The sequence below is a fragment of the Acinonyx jubatus genome, chromosome C1 (genome assembly GCF_027475565.1).
Source record: "Acinonyx jubatus isolate Ajub_Pintada_27869175 chromosome C1, VMU_Ajub_asm_v1.0, whole genome shotgun sequence".
NCBI classification, from domain to species: Eukaryota; Metazoa; Chordata; class Mammalia; order Carnivora; family Felidae; genus Acinonyx; species Acinonyx jubatus.
This window is the reverse complement of record NC_069381.1, coordinates 42,432,961-42,445,354: the sequence shown is the minus strand read 5'-3', so window position 1 is coordinate 42,445,354 and position 12,394 is coordinate 42,432,961. Positions and strand designations below refer to the sequence as shown.

At 44.1% G+C, this 12,394-nt stretch overlaps 1 protein-coding gene, 1 long non-coding RNA gene and 1 other non-coding gene across 13 annotated transcripts in view; 2 read left to right on the top strand and 1 right to left on the bottom strand.

The window, feature by feature from the left end:
- LRP8 (LDL receptor related protein 8) overlaps positions 1–5,090 on the top strand; it is a 76,410-nt gene extending 71,320 nt beyond the window's left edge. For 7 of the 10 annotated variants that reach the window (XM_027059137.2, XM_027059139.2, XM_027059138.2 and 4 more), the window contains 3 exons: positions 334–506; positions 1,561–1,737; positions 4,009–5,090. In XM_027059137.2, coding sequence (XP_026914938.1) covers positions 334–506; positions 1,561–1,737; positions 4,009–4,047 — 389 coding nt within the window. In that variant the 3' untranslated portion in view covers positions 4,048–5,090. The remainder of the gene's footprint in view (positions 1–333; positions 507–1,560; positions 1,738–4,008) is intronic. The other 3 variants (XM_027059140.2, XM_027059141.2, XM_027059145.2) reach the window with 1 other exon arrangement.
- Positions 5,091–5,093: 3 nt separating this feature from the next.
- LOC128313866 (uncharacterized) lies at positions 5,094–12,375 on the bottom strand. 2 transcript variants are annotated; one of them, XR_008294883.1, is made up of 4 exons: positions 12,118–12,375; positions 8,379–8,507; positions 5,810–6,020; positions 5,094–5,258 (listed from the first exon to the last, which is right to left on the bottom strand). It is a non-coding gene; the product is annotated as an uncharacterized LOC128313866 (long non-coding RNA). The 2 variants fall into 2 exon arrangements; XR_008294882.1 differs by lacking the exon at positions 8,379–8,507.
- Positions 8,723–8,795, top strand: TRNAK-CUU (transfer RNA lysine (anticodon CUU)). Its single transcript has one exon. It is a non-coding gene; the product is annotated as a tRNA-Lys (tRNA).
- Positions 12,376–12,394: the final 19 nt, after the last annotated feature.

Below are 12,394 nucleotides of genomic sequence, written 5' to 3'. Positions count from 1 at the left end.
AGAAGACACAGTCCCTGCCCACAAAGAGCGCAATCTAGTTGGGGGTACAGATATATAAAGTATAGTACCGTAGGCTCAGAACACACATGAGAGAGCAACTGACTCTTCCTTGAGAAGTTGAGAAGACTTCACATTTGAGCTGGATCTCAAGGGATGAGTAGTTAATAAAGGAAGAGATAGGAGAAGGGCTTCCAAGCAGCAGCAGAAGAACACAGCACAACGGCCTGAGCAACAAGGGGCAGGAAAGTTAGAGAGGTGGCGAGAAGTGTACTGACGTCTGAGCAGTGGGCTAGAGCCTGCTGGAAGTTCAGTGTAATGTGTCCCTTCCTCCAGCGGTAATAGCCCTGCTGTGCATGAGTGGCTACCTGATCTGGAGAAACTGGAAGCGGAAGAACACCAAAAGCATGAATTTTGACAACCCAGTGTACAGGAAAACAACCGAAGAAGAAGAAGAAGATGAGCTCCACATAGGGAGGACTGCTCAGATCGGCCATGTCTATCCTGCAGTAAGTATCCCTTGCTGGAAGAATTCCTTCCTTCCTTCCATCCTTCCCTCTCTTCCCCCCTTCCTCACCCCTCCTTCCTCCCCTTCCTTCCTTCCTTCCTTCCTTCCTTCCTTCCTTCCGTCCTTCCTTCCTTTCGTCCTTCCTTCCTTCCTTCCAACTTTATCAAGAACCTACCATGTGCCAGGCACTCCTCTAGGCCCTGGGGACACAGAAATGCTGGGACAGGTGTTTGGGGTAGAAGTGTATAAGGGCCACCTTGTAGCTAGAGGCTCTTCCTTAGGGTAAAGAAGCCAAATGTCTTTCTTTCTGCTGAGTACATTTTCAGAACCTTTGGCCTGGAAGGGTAACTGTGGCCGTGCAATTCAAATGTATTTGTTTCAACAAACACTGTGTGCTGGCCGTGAGCCAAGCACCACACTGGATGTGACGTGTTCACAAGTAAGAAAGAAACGTACTCTCTTCCAAGTTGCTGGTGGGGGGGTGAGAGAGAGTCACTTATTATTGTACGGCTGTGTGTGTCATGCCACGGTGGAGCTCAGGAGTCTCTCTTCCAGGAAGCTTTCCCTGGTTTCTTTGTTCTCCCACAGCCTCTGTCCATCACAGCACCTGTCACACTGTAGTCAACTTGTCTTTTTGCACATTGGTCTCCCCACTAGACCGGGAACTCCTTGAGGGCCGGATTGTCTGATTAATCTGTTTCCCTGGTGCCTAGCACAGAATTAGGTGGCTCCCAGTACATATTTGCTGAACAAATGCTATGGAAACACCAACAGGGGAGCTATTCATTCGGTTTGGGAGATCAGGCAGGGAATGCCTCACAGAGGCTGTGACAGATGAACTGTGTCCTTGAAAGGTTAATAGCAATTATCCAGCGAGAGGAGGAGAAAAATGGCATTCCAGAAAGAAGCATGTGCAAAGGCTGAGGGGTACAATAGGGCATGGCTTGTTGGGGGAGCAAGGACCGCAAAGTGTCTGGAGCAGATGGCATGGTTGTATAGCAGAGTCAGGGGGCTGAGTGTGACCTCATAGGTCATCCAGTCCATCCCCCTGTCAGGCGATCAGCAGCTTTGATCACCCACTGTGGGCAGAGCCCTGTCTTGGGGAGACCAGAGAACTGGAAGACCCAGCCCCTGCCCTCAAGGAGCTTTTTGTCTTGCCGGGGGAACCAAGGTCACAGCTGCACCAACTCCCGAAGAACCCTCTTTCCGAGCTGCCTGTCGTCAAGTGCAAGGTAGGGCAGTGCCACTTTGAGTCTGAGGGGCTGGTGAGTGAGGGCGTGAGCTTAGGCAGGTGCAGCCAATCCCAGGTGGCTTTCCGGTCCTGGAAGGCTGCAAATTGTAAGCTGGGTGTCGGGGCAGAGGAAAGATGAGCTCGTTGCTGACCAAGGAAAGGGTGTGTGGAAGAAATCATCAAGTATGGGGCAGGGCAGTGTGCATTGTACATTATTCATAAGGGAGACATGGGAAATGAAGTTGAGCAAGTGAGGAGGGTCAGCAGATGGCCTTGAGCCTTCCCCTTGGCCAATCATACAAACAGGTGTTTGACCAAGTTTTAAAGACTTGGGCGGGGGTGGGGGACACCGTGGACAAAGCGTTGAGCTTAGCCTGAGGAGGGGGCTCCCAGTGTCACTGCTCTGTAGCCTTGTGGTCTCAGTCACTTCTCTCTGCTCACTTCTATTTGTAAAATTGGAATGATAACCCCCATTCTGTCTGCCTCCTAAATTCATAGTGTTCAGGTGAGACAGCTCACGTGAGAGAGCTTTGTGAGTTATAAAGCACTCTACACGCGTAAAGTAGATGTGTAGAACAAATAACCACTCTGGAGGAGCTATTCCTGATGCCTCGAGGGCCTGAGGAATAAGCTCTTGCCAGTTGCAGAGAAATAGGAGATATTTAGTGAGACCTCCTGTGTGTCAGACACTACTCTGTGTTTAACATACACTTCCTTGTATTGTCTTCACAGTAACTTTATAAAGTTGATATGATTAGCTGCATTTTGCAGATGGGGAAACTGAGAGTCAGAGAATCTGAATAACTGGCCTAGGGTCACAACTAAGAAGCAGAAGGACCAGGATAAAAACTCCAGTCTGTATGTACACAAAAGTCGGTGCTCTTTCCACTTACGTCATGGGGCAGATGGCCTGGAATCTTGTTCAGTATCCTCAACAACCCGTTCTCCCCCCTATCCTTGTCTCACTCCACCATCACTTCTGGGACCTACCTTTGGCCTAGAGATCTGTCTTGGGGAGAGTGGGAGGATAACAGGACCAGAAGAGAGTCTCAAGTGTCAGTGCTAGTAGAGCAAGGCCATGGTATTCTTGCAAAGCCCAAAGATGATCTGAAAGGCAGGGGGGTCACTTTTGATTGTAGGCTGACCAGAGATGGGAAATGCTAGTCTGGTTCTATTTTATTCTGCTGGTCAAGTTGGTCTAGAATACTCTAGACCTCATGTGTGTTACTGTATTAAGCACTCTATAGACATTACCTCATCTGCTTTCTCAACGACTCTATGTGGAGGTCCTGTTATTCCCATCTGACAGATGAGAAAACCAAGGCTCTGAGGGGTGAAGTGGTTAGCCCAAATTCACTTAGCTATGAGAAAGATAGCAAAACACTGGGGTCTGCCCAAGGAGTGTATCCAGGAAATGGAAGAGTGGCAAGCAGGATTACATCAGGCCCAGTTGGGGAAAGCTTGATGTGTAACCCAGAGGAGAAAACACTCAGAAGGAAAGGAAGAGAACTCAAACACTATCCGCATATTTCAAGGGTTGTCTGTATAGAACCCTCTGGGTCTAAGAGAATCAGGGAACATTAGAATATTTAAAGAAACAGATTTCATGTCAGTATAGGAAAGAAGTTAAGTCCACTGTCCACTGTTCCAATGGAATAGACCACCTCAGGGGCTAATGGGTTCAGCCCAGTACAGTCAGCCATTTGTGGGCGGGTAAGTCTAGCTAGACTAGTCTAGCTAAGTCTAGTCTATCTAATGACTAGAAAGTAAGGTTGAGGGAAAGAGGGATTGAATGTAATCAACTTGTATCACATTCTGATTCTGTATAATCAGGAGGGGTGCGACAGATTGCCTTCCTAATTGTGACTCACAAGCTAGAGACAAGTGGCTAATGGCGTGGGATTAAACATTTGCCAAAGCTAAGCCACTGAAGTTGAACAAATCTAAAATCCTATAAGGAAGGACCGAGGAAGTTGAGATCTCTGCAGGGATCCTTTACAAAGAGGCAAAAGCTACAACTCTGGATTCACACAGATCTGAGTTCAAATTTTAGTTCACCCATGTGCTATGTGATCCAGGACAAATGTTGTTAAAGCTCATTGAGTCTCAGTTTCCTCATCTATAAAATAAATATGACAAACCTGTCTCTTGGGGTAATATGAAGATTATGTGAGCTAATGCCTATAAAGTAATAGAATGTCTGGTGCTTTGTGGGCACTCAATAAATAGCTCCTGTGGGTCTAATGGTGATTTCTTTGCTCTGTCTCCCCAGCGAGTGGCATTAAGCCTTGAAGATGATGGACTGCCCTGAGGATGGGACCACTCCCTTCGTGCCTCATGGAATTCGGTCCCATGCACTACACTCTCTGGATGGTGTATGCCTGGATGAAAGGGTTTTCTGTATATGGGTCTGTGTGAGTGAGTGTGTGTATGTGTAATTTTTTTTTTAATTTATGTTGCAGAAAGGTAACCACAAAGTTATGATGAACTGCAAACATCCAAAGGATGTGAGAGTTTTTATATGTATAATGTTTTATACACTTTTTAACTGGTTGCACTACCCATGAAGGAGTTCATGGAATAGCTACTGCTGAGTGACTAACATGATGTACATAACCAAATGGGGCTGACGGTCCAGTAGCTTACTCATCATTTTAAAACTATATTTACAGAGGGTATTTGGTTTGGGGGGGATTTTTTAGGTTTTGGAGTTTGGGGTTTGATTTTTTTTTTTTTTTTTGGCATATAAAATGATTATGCTTTGTGGCTATCCATCAACATAAGTAAAAAAAAAAAAAGACGAAGAAGAAGAAAAAAATACTTCAACTCCCTCCCCCATTTAGATTATTTATTAACATATTTCAAAAAGAAGATTAGTTCTATAAATAACTTAGAGACACGAGAGTATTTATTTTTGGTATGATTGGCCCACCATACAGACTCTGTGTGCATTTACGTTTATATGTGTATGTGTGTGAGAGAGAGAAATCTGTAGAGAAGAGGCGCACCTGTGGCTGTTGTTCAAGTACATAAAGATAAGTATATTGTAAAACAGTCCACAGAGGGGTATCTGTGGTTTTCAGAGAAGCCTTTGGAAATTTGGCTCAAAAAACAGATGCCATGGTTTGGGCAAACATGTGGTGGGAGAAGCAGATCTTTTCCACCTCTGGCAATTTCTAGGACCCCAGTCAGTCATGAAAGGCCTTGCAGTTCACCTGTGGCTGCCGTGACTCCCACTTGGGCTTTCTCTTCTGTGACTGAGGCCAGTGCACAGGCTTTGCACGGCGCCAGGAGGTCTCATGAGCTCACATGAGAATGTGCCTGAACCTCCGCTACTCCTTGTTGTAAAGCTCAGCATTTTTCCTTCAGGATGCTTGGGTTGACTTCATTATGTTTCCTCTGAAGCACTCCTAGGATGCCATCCTTACTTGTAGAGAGCTAAGTGAAGACGTTTCTAGAACAGCCCAAGTTTACTGTAGAGACTGGCTCAGGCACCGAGATATGCTCAGCCTCTGAGATATGCTGTGAGCAAGGATAAGGACAGTGGAATAGGTTTTGTTACATCTCTATTTCTCCCTTCCTTTACTCTCTACCATTTCCTTTAGGTGGGGAATACAACATAGGTTTGCTACCATCATGTGTTCATATCGATGAAAGTGGCCAAACTTGAAGTCCTACTGAGGGAGACATGGCATACACAACATTATAGTATATTGGATGTATATGTTCAAACAGGGATTTGGTTTACTGCTTTGTAAATAAAAGGAAAAACTCTGGGTATATGTATAGATTTTTTTTTTCATCATGGACACTTTTCTTTGTTTTTCCTGGGCCTTGGGAGAGGCGGGAGAAATGCTCTTTTCTCTTTGCGGGGTCTACCATCGAAAACATAATCCTATAGTCCCAGAGGAATTCTGTCCCCACTGGCTCTCTTATCCAAGGTCTGATCTTTTCTTAACTCTGCTGTTCTGCCACGTTACTCCCACCAGACAGCCAGGGACAAGACACGTAAGCAAATTCTGACACCACCCACCCCCAGCTGCCCCCAACTCAGTGAAGTTTGGATGTCTTACCAGCGTGATACCCTTCAAATTTCCAGGCAGGCACTCTGGAGTTCTAGAACCCTGTTCCTAGGACCTTTCTCCACGTCACTCACGGTCTCCTAACTTCTGACAAAAACAGCTGTGTTCTGGAGCGTCGGCACCATGCTCTGCATAAACAAGCAATTTCCTCATGATAAGCATGTGTTGATAGTCCTGAAATATTCATTGAGAGGCACTGGACCTAGAATGACCAATACCAAATAGGATTTTAAAAACAGGTGGCCAACTCCTATGGAGCTTAATTAGTCACTACTACTCTTTCAAGAATGAAAAGTAAAACTATTTTTGACTGAATAAAAATGACAAGAAATACTGAGACTTACACGAAACAAGCAACTTGTTCGATAGCCTGCCTCCAAAGAAACAGAATTTCCTGGGGAAATGATGCGTAGTTTCAGTCAGAGCCTGGTCTTCACACACACACAAAAAATGAGAAAAGTCAGGATGGTTCAGCCTGAGACTTCAAAATGATGGCGAAACACAACTTTCTCAGAGACATCCATGTTTCCTGAATATGTTACAAGTGCAGTTTGAAAGAGACGCCCGTGGGAGCAACCTACAGAAGACAAGTTGCAGAATCCTCACGTGTCGGATGGTAGTCAATAAGATGAAGTCTGAGGAGGTCATGTCCGTCCTCCCTCTCTAGTCTTGGAGGCTTCTGAGCCTCATTTTGAGGTGTAGTTGTGTTTCTGTTGCCTTTTGCCCCAGTGCTACCATGTATCTACAGCCAATACCCAGATCATAGAGTCATTGGATTTTAGAGCTGGAAGGAAGCCTAGAGATAATGCCAGGCGGGTAGAAGATTTATCAGACAATTTCTTCCCTGTTTAAAAGAAACTGGTCCCAGGCCTTTTCCTTCTCCAAGAGACCACTTTGAACTGCCTGAATATTCTACCAAACCTGCTACCTATCTTATGGCCTATCTTTCCAGAGGAATTATGAAGACACTGGCAGAAAGAGCCTTCCAGAAACAGAAAACTAAAATTTTATTTATTTACTCTTGATAGCATGATTATTTATAAAATAGGTTGACGTGACCTTTAACCTCAAGATGAGATGGGAATTCAGTTTATGGCAATAAGTACTATCGGTCCTTCCAGTTTTCTCTGTGATTGCAGTATATTCATTCACTGAAACCATTTGCTAGGTACCAACTAAGTGCCAGGCACTGCAGATGTACAGGTTAAGCAGATGTTTTCTGTCCTTACGGAGGAGTTCACGGTAACAATAGAGTAAGTCATGTGGAAACAAAAAGAATAGATTCTTTCCAGAGTATTATTAAGGCACAAAGGAGAGAGAGGTCACTTCTACACAAGGAGATGAGGAATGGGGTCAAGAAGGGCATTGTAGAAGTGACCTTGCGCTAAGTCTTGAAAACTAAACAGGGGTGTCCAGGCTGCTTCGGGCAGAGGAGACACAAGGGCATGAAACAGCATGGGGACTTCACAGAGCTGCATATAATTCATCATAAAGAGCAAAAGGTTCAAGGGGGACTTAGCAAGAAATGAGGCTGGATGGAAAGACAGGTTCAACGTAAGCACTTTATAGAATACTTATGTTTAATTTCTGATTCAATTATGCAAACATTTCTAAGACATTTATTGTGTACGAGGCACCAAGTGCACCATGGAAAATTCATCAGGATGCATCGCCAGCACTTTGCCGACAGGACAGTCTTTAGCCTCAAGCTTTCCAGTGGCCAAAGGGAAATAGTGACTGCATTTCATACGTTTGAGTTGACTTTCTTTGAATATAAGGGCAATGGAATTGTCACAGAAGCATTCCATGTTGTCAAGAGCCTCTGAGATTTTTCTCAACAGTGAGAAAATGAAATTTTGGAGATGTGTAGTCTGCAGAGGGAACCCCGAGCACTGTCTAGTCAGGCGCTGGTGGGAGTCGGGAGAGAGCACAGGAATGTGAGCCTCACTCCTCTCCCTAACTCCAGCCACACACTCTTTATTTCACAGAATTTAAATGAGTTAGCAATTAAACATTCAGAGTAAATAACTTCCTTTCCCATCAATGCATGAAGATAGAGTATCGGAGTCTTCTCACGCTGTATTTTTTAGGGTATTGGGGATTTTCAGGACACAGAGAACTTAGAGGTGGAGGAATTACAGCTTCAAATTTTCAGTTAATATAAGAAATCAGGAAGCTCTGTTCATTCAGGCTATGCACCATGTGCATAGTCAAGAATCAGCAGAAACCCTCTGCATTTGCAAACACTTTGTGCTATAAAAAGTAATTTTAAAAAAGCCACCTGTATATGTATATATATATATATTTAAAGACATGAAGGTTTTGATACTTTTTTACAAAAACTACAAGAGAAAACATACCTGTACAAACCATGTGTTTTAAAATAGCATTTTGTTCTATACAGCCGTTGTTAATTTGGGGGTGAAGTACTGGTTTGCAGACTGCATCACATTGTACCCAAATGAATTTTCCTTGTTTGTCTTCCCCCCGCCCCGCTCCCCCACCCTCGAATGACCATATTTGATGTAACAGGCATGTTAGAATGTTGGGTCACACTAACCGTTTCTGCTCTTTTTGTCTTGTCATTCCGAGTCCCATTAGCTTCTGTGCCCAGTGCCCTTTGCAGTCTGGTTTCTGTTCCAGAAGCAAAGGGTGGTGTGCTGCATCTCACTAGCTGTACTGACATCATCTTGGTGAACGAAAAACCAAATGTGAACATTTGTAAAATGGGTGCACTGTTTCTAGAGAGAGATTAAATTCATTTTTTAAAATCTGAAAGTATTGTTTCATGGTGATGCTTTAATGGGGGGGGGGGCGGTGAACTATCATTGATTGAGTCCCTAATGTGTACCCGGTATTCTACACAAATTATTTTAGACTTCAACAATCTTGTGAGATCGGGCTGCCTGGCTGGCTCAGTTGGTAGAGCATGAGACTCTTAATCTCAGGGTCGTGAGTTCAAGCCCCATGTTGGGCATGGTGCCTACTTTAAAAAATAAAAATAAAAAACACATTTAAAAATGATTTTAAGTCCTGTGAGATAAATACTATCAATATTATCATCCCAATTTTATAGATGAGGAAATAGGTGAAGGAACTGCCTGAAGTCACACCATTACATTTAGTATCCCCAAAGTACATGTAGCACATGTAGCCCTTCTGGACACATGGCGTTCTCTGCCTAGATTTTCCTTCTCTGCCTCTTCATCTGGCTAACTCCTGTTTGTCCTTGATACTCCTTTTAGGACCATTCCTCCACAAACCTTTCTCCATTCTCTTAGACCCAACTCCTAGGGTTAGGCTTCCACAACAAATTTGCCTATTTGCATACCAATACTTCTGCCCCACCTCTGCTTCCAGGCCACTGAGGTTGCTTTTACCAAGGTCACCCAGGACCTCCTTGATTATAAATCTTACAAATACTCTCAGTCTTTATCTCCCTTGACCTGGAAGCATTATTTAACACTGCTGACACTCCTTGGATCACTCTTATTTTGGCTCACATGACAGCATATTCCTGGTTTTTCCCTGGCCACATCTTCTCCTTTACCTACCCTTTCCGTTATGGTATTCTGTCTCAAATCCATCCGCTTTTATTATCTCCATTGCCACTACCTGAGTACAGGTCACCATTATCTTGGGTTATCATGACCGTAGATTAACAACTACTTATCTGAAGTTCATATTTCTAATTCTTCCCATTTTCCAATCTACAATATTGCAGCCAGAGTGATTTTTTTCTAGAATGGAATAGGTTGCGTCACCACCACCCTTTCTTTCTACTTCCCTGCTTAAAGCTCTTCGTCGGTTTCCCTTGCATTAAAATCCAATACCTTTGGGTTGTAGCTCACACTCCTTAATATGGCTTGTACGCCATTTGTCTTCTGCCCCGTCTCCAACCTCATTACTATATTTACAACCTCATTCTGTATTCTAACCACACAGTTCTGGGCCCTCTGTGTGCAACATTTCCTTCAGGAAGGCAGCCCTTAAGCCCCTAGACTGGATTAGGAGCCATCCTGTGCTTCCATAGTATTCTGTGTTTCCCCTGTTTGTAACCTTTATCTCTACATAATAATCACTCGTATGCTCCTTAATTGCCTCGTCTGCAAGTTCTATAAAGGTCTGTCTTGCTCACTGTTGTATTCCCAGCACATAGCACAGTAAATGCTCAGTGAATCATGCTGAATTCAGGCACATCAAATACACAGACCCTATTCTTTGAGCTACACCATGTTGTGTCATGCCCCCAAACCTGGATCACTTTACAGCCTGACTGGAGTCCAGTGTCCTTTAAATTTTCTCAAAACTTTCGTTATTTACCACATCTGCAGATGCCTGGATTCAGCAGTTACACTATAATTTTTATACTTTCACTCTTGGAAAATAACCTCATGGTGATTACCTGATGTTTCTATATACTTAATTTCAATTACCACCTCAAGATTGTTGTGAGGATGCAAAGAACAAGCACTTATTAATGGGTTCACATTTAGGTGCTTAATACCTGGTGATTCCCTTCTCTTTAAAAAAAATTTTTTTTTAATATTTGTTTATTTTTGAGAGAAAGAAAGACAGAGCATGAGCAGGGGAGGGGAGAGAGAGGAGACACAGAATCAGAAGCAGGCCCCAGGCTCTTAGCTGTCAGCATAGAGCCAGATTTGGGGCTTGAACTCACTGCGAGATCATTACTTGAGCCGAAGTCGGTTGCTTAACCGACTGAGCCATCCAGGTGCTCCCCGCCTTTTTAAAAAAATTTTTATTTAAAAAAAATTTTTTTTAATGTTTATTTATTTTTGAGAGAGAGAGTTATTTATTTTTGAGAGAGAGAGAGAGACAGAGTGTGAGCAGGGGAAGGCCAGAGAGAGGGAGACACAGAATCAGAAGCAGGCTCCAGGCTCTGAGCTGTCAGCACAGAGCCCGACGCGGGGCTTGAATTCACGGACCGTGAGACCATGACCTGAGCTGAAGTCAGACACTGACTGAGCCACCCAGGCGCCCCTTAAAAATTTTTTTTAAAGATGTTTATTTTTGAGAGAGAGACAGAGTGTGAGCAGGGGAGGGGCAGAGAGAGAGGCTGACACAGAATTTGAAGCAGGCTCCAGGCTCTGAGCTGTCAAAACGGAGCCCGTCTTTCTCTTTTTTATACAATTCCCTTGTTACCACCCATATCCAGTGTTTTTTAAGAAAATGCCTTATGGTTTTATAGCAATTTACAGTTTGCAAAGTATTTTTCCAGTTTCCAGAATATTGTTTCCTATCCTTACAACAGTCCTGCCAGATGTAAAACATTATTTTGCTTATTTAAAAAATAAACTTGAGGTCCAAAAAGTTAATCAGTTCGCCTTCAGTCACAGTGAATCACAGTCATTAACACAAGCCTCCAGTGATTTTTCCCCATCCCATGCACTCTATACTCGGCTGCCGATTATTTTTTTCAGGAAGAAAGGGAGTAATGGTAAGACTGGGAATGAGAATCAGGGACCCCTACCTGAATACATAATAGTATACAGTTATAGTAGCCAGGTCCCAAGAATGATGCCATCTCAGCACTGTCTCTAGAACTGGTTTCATTACCTTCTCTGGCTGGAACTTAGATGAGCCTAAGCAGGCGTCTTCTTATTAAGAATTATTATTCTTCTAATAATTAGGATTTTGATTGTTCTTTGCCTACTCACGGAGGAAAATTTTTCCACAGCCAGAAAACTTTCACTGAGGTCAACCACTTTGACCTGAAGAGACAAGGGCCTTTTGGGCATTTGTCCTCAGACATGGCTTATCTGGGGTGCTTTGCCAAAAAAAAAAAAAAAAAAAAAAAAATACCAACGTCTACCGTGAGAGAGCTTCATTAATTGGTTTGGGGTGGGGCTCAGGCATCAGTATTTTTTAGATGCTCCCAAATGACTCCATTGCACGGCCAGGGTTGAGAATCACTGCTGGGTAAAAAACGTATAGAAAACGAGTAGGAGATCAAATATTCAAATTAAAGTTCTACTCACAGCACCTTCTCTAGAGGCCAGTGAGGTAGAAAGGGAAAGGTAGAAATAAAAAGAAGTAAAAGTATTAAGAGATAAAATGGGAGGTAAATTAGTTCCAGGGAAATGGCAATCTCCACCCTGGATTCTGGAAAAGCGTCGCTGGGAACGGTTTTCTTGAACTGGTCCGTGAACAGTAAAGTTCAGTTGGAGCCAACTTTTGACACATGTACCATTGTGTGAATTCTAGGGAGTCAGGTCGTTTAACCACGTTTTACTACGGAGACCTAGATCCAGAGATGGTGAATAGATTGTTCGACTCACACAAGTCGAGGCTGGAAGGGCGCAGCCTGGAAGGGCGCAGCACTCGGGATGCTCAGCCCGAAATCGAAACAACGCCCCCACACCTTCCACAGAAACCCAGAGGCACTGGAGCTGCTACTGGCCTGAGGTGTTAAGAAAACCCTGGGAAGCGAGCCTCAGCCTCGTCCCCGCCTCTGCTCGAGGAGGCGGGGCAGGTGGAAGAAGCCTTGTTTCCGCTGGGGAACGGGCCAGACTTGCCCCCACTTCCGGGATTGGGGGGCGACCGAGCCGCTGCGCT